A 3,972-nucleotide genomic window follows, 5' to 3' on the forward strand; every position below is an offset into this window, starting at 1 on the left:
CGCACACGCACACACACACACACACGCACGCACAAGCACACACACACGCGCGCACACACACATGCACACACACACACACGCACACGCACACGCACACACATAAACACACACACACACACGCACACACACACACGCGCACACACACACACACGCGCGCACACACACACACACGCCCACCCCCCCCCCCACACACGAACGTCCACGCACATACACATGAACACGCACACACATACACATGCACACACGGACGCGCACACGAACGCGCGCACGCACATGAAGTTCTCCCCATTTACCTCCTCACTCACGCGTTCTCGTCCGCCAATTACGTTATAAATGATATATCAGGAGCGTCATAATATAGTCTATATTTGTCTCTATAGTCTATATCATCTCTATAGTCTAATATAGTCTATACTATGATGCCGCTGGTGATATCTTATGTTGCTCACTTATACGTTTTAAATGAGGTACGCAACCAATTACGTTACAATGATATCAGGAGCGTCATGATATAGCCTATATAATATATGGTATAGTCTAATATAGTCTATATTATCTATATAGTCTAATATAGTCTATATTATCTATATAGTCTAATATAGTCTATATTATTTATATAGTCTAATATAGTCTATATTATCTATATATATAGTCTAATATAGTCTATATTATCTACATAGTCTAATATAGTCTATATTATCTATATAGTCTAATATAGTCTATATTAGCTATATAGTTTAATATAGTCTATATTATTTATATAGTCTAATATAGTCTATATTATCTATATAGTCTAATATAGTCTATATTATCTATATATAGTCTAATATAGTCTATATTATCTACATAGTCTAATATAGTCTATATTATCTATATAGTCTAATATAGTCTATATTATCTATATAGTCTAATATATTCTATATTATCTATATAGTCTAATATAGTCTATATTATCTATATAGTCTAATATAGTCTATATTATGACGCTCCTGATGATGTATCTTGTGTTGTTTACTTACTAACATAAACACGGGGCTGAATAAGGTCCAGCAGAGACGCCAGTAGATTCCCGGTCTGAACCCGACCATCGTCTCAATATCCGACGAGAAACGATCCACGCCTAAACACGAGAAACGTCACATTATCTTACATAAGCTCACGACAACGTCACATAATGTCACATAACGTCACGTAACGTCACAACGTCACATAACGTCACGTAACGTCACGTAATGTGACATAATGTCACATAACGTCACGTAACGTCACAACGTCACATAACGTCACGTAACGTCACGTAATGTGACATAATGTCACATAACGTCACGTAACGTCACAACGTCACATAACGTCACGATAAAACGTCATATAGCGTCACATAATCTCACGATAAACGTCACATAACGTCACATAACGTCACGATAACGTCACATACTGTCACAATAAACGTCACATAACGTCACATAATGTCATAATAAACGCCACATAACGTCACATAACGTCACATACTGTCACAATAAACGCTACATCCTCTCATAATCATTGCCACGCCGATCCCGCTGTAACGAACGCTGTGTTCGCGTTAAGCGATGGGCTGTGTGTGCAAATTACACGCTAGGATAATATTATGACAACTGCCTTCGTCTGCGCGTTTTTTTTCCTTTCTCGCGCGCGCGTTTCAACAATGCGTTAATCACTTGCAACCGGAATCAACGCGTCCGAAATTTCGGATTGATTAAACAAAAATGAAAAACTCTTCCAGCGAATCTTTCCAATTGAAAGAAGTTCGACGAATCTCTCTCTAAATAGAGGCGCGAAGGAGATAATGATAATATTCGCATTTGGCACACATCTGTTGAGTGGCCATATTGTCATACATTGTGGCGTTAAAGCCTTTGCGAACCCCCGTAAAAACACGTTTTTTAACCCTGGTAAAGTGTAGCTAGGTTTTTTTCAACTATATGCATTAGTAAAATATTATCGTTTAGTGTTTTTATTGAAAAATACGCATAGTTGGGTTTGCTTGGGCTTTAACACACAAAGCTCGGAGATATTCATGTCTTATAGTTATAATATAATTCGACAACCCTCCTCCTCCACACATCTGTCGTGCCCATATACGCTCAGTGCGTTGACAAATGACACTTATTTTTGGGGGTGAGGGGTCTGTTATTTTTTTTCCGATAAAAAATGAGCAAAAGGCATAAGAAACCGACAATTACATACAGATTATCATAACAGAAAGATCACTGATGATGCGGTGTAAAGCTGAAAAAAACCAAGCTGCATGAAACGATAGAAAAATCGACGAGATGCTAAGTTTTTCAACGTTCCCAGCTTAAGGAAGACTCGTACTACAGACCCTACAGTAATTCGGGGGGGGACCGGTGGGCATCTGTAGCAGTGAGAAAACGAAATGACCTTCAGCCTCATCGCCCTTGACCTCCAAGCTCTCACTCACCGTAGAACCAGCACACGGCGACTGACTCAAGAAACACGATGAAGAGGATGGACAGAGGAATGCCGAACGCATCGTAGAACTGAATCATGTAGTTTCCGCCCTGCAGCAGATAAAACAAGCCGTAGCAGCAGCGGCAGCAGATGATGATGAGAACAGATTCGGAGAGGATGCAAGCATCGTGCTTGCATTAAATACATCCAGGTGCACGACGAAGCGCTCTCGCTAAGAAAATGCTGCACAAAAAACTATCACAACACACATGTATATAACTTGTTGAAGAGGATGGACAGAGGAATGCCGAATGCATCGTAGAACTACATCCAGGTGTACGACGAAGCGTTCTCACTAAGAAAATGCTGCACAAAAAACTATCACAACACACATGTATATAGCTTAAACAATATATATATATATGTAAGGGCTTAAGAATGGTTTCAGGATCTGAAGCTACATAGAGACAAATACAGTAAAACGGGTTTGCAGCGAAGTATTTATTCGGATAATTACCTTTGCTACGTCGCATAGCCTTGTCATCGTCATCGTCATCGTCATCGTCATCGTCATCGTCATCGTCATCGTCATCGTCATCGTCATCATCGTCATTATCATCATCATCGTCGTCGATATGATTTCTCCGATGACGAGACTATATACAAATATAATTATAACAGGAGTACGTGGATTATTTTTATCACGCATGCGGTTAGTTGGGTAGTTACTCACGTATGTGCAGGTAGGTAGCGCTCCTAGGAAACAGTATATCATGAGTAGACCGACGAATAGCTCTCTGTTCTTCTTGATCTTGGGATACTCGTCACACAGTCCCGTGATGAGAGACTCCAGACCGCCGAACTATCCAATCACACGCAAGACATGAACAAGGTGTTTGTAATAGCAGTAATGCAGCTGCATAATAATAATAGTAATCGTGATAATTATGATAATAATAATAATAATAATGACAACAACATTAATAATAGTTATAGTAATAGTAATAATAACAGGGGGAGGGGGAGGTGGAGTGAGAGGAGGAAGAATAATAAGAAGAATATGTATCCCTGTTCATTCTCCCCAATCTCTTTTTTCTCTCTTTCTCGTTGTCACTCACTATCTCTCCATCTCTCTCTTTCGCTCAATCTCTCTCCCCCTCTCTCTCTCGCTGATAGGGTCTATTTCCCCCAGGGTACTGCCGGAACGTACCCTGAGTACGGTCCGGATAATCTGGAACGTACTAAATACTACTATCTAATATGCCGGACCGTACCTCGCCTACTCCACTAACGAGTCTAGGGAGTCGCCTACGCCTACTCCCTAACCCTAACCCTAACCCTAACCATATCAGCTAGATGGTTACCAGGGTACGTTTCGGTATACCGGACCGTACCCAGGGTACGTTCCGGCAGTACCCTGGGGGACATATGAGCCTCTCTCTCCCTCCCTTCCATTCTCTCTCTCTCTCTCTCTCTCTCTCTCTCTCTCTCTCTCTCTCTCTCTCTCTCTCTCTCTTCTCT

General features: G+C 41.0%; 1 protein-coding gene across 1 annotated transcript in view; it reads right to left on the reverse strand.

Annotated features, from left to right (window-relative positions):
* LOC106810351 (sodium-dependent serotonin transporter-like) overlaps nt 1-3,972 on the reverse strand; it is a 42,318-nt gene that overhangs the window by 3,048 nt on the left and 35,298 nt on the right. Inside the window, exons 5-7 of the mRNA XM_014813667.1 lie at nt 3,185-3,313; nt 2,462-2,561; nt 1,020-1,120 (exon numbers count right to left, since the gene is read on the reverse strand). Of these exons, the coding sequence (XP_014669153.1) occupies nt 1,020-1,120; nt 2,462-2,561; nt 3,185-3,313 (330 nt within the window). The remainder of the gene's footprint in view (nt 1-1,019; nt 1,121-2,461; nt 2,562-3,184; nt 3,314-3,972) is intronic.

Source organism: Priapulus caudatus, unplaced genomic scaffold (assembly GCF_000485595.1).
Source record: "Priapulus caudatus unplaced genomic scaffold, Priapulus_caudatus-5.0.1 Scaffold435, whole genome shotgun sequence".
NCBI classification, from domain to species: domain Eukaryota; kingdom Metazoa; phylum Priapulida; class Priapulimorpha; order Priapulimorphida; family Priapulidae; genus Priapulus; species Priapulus caudatus.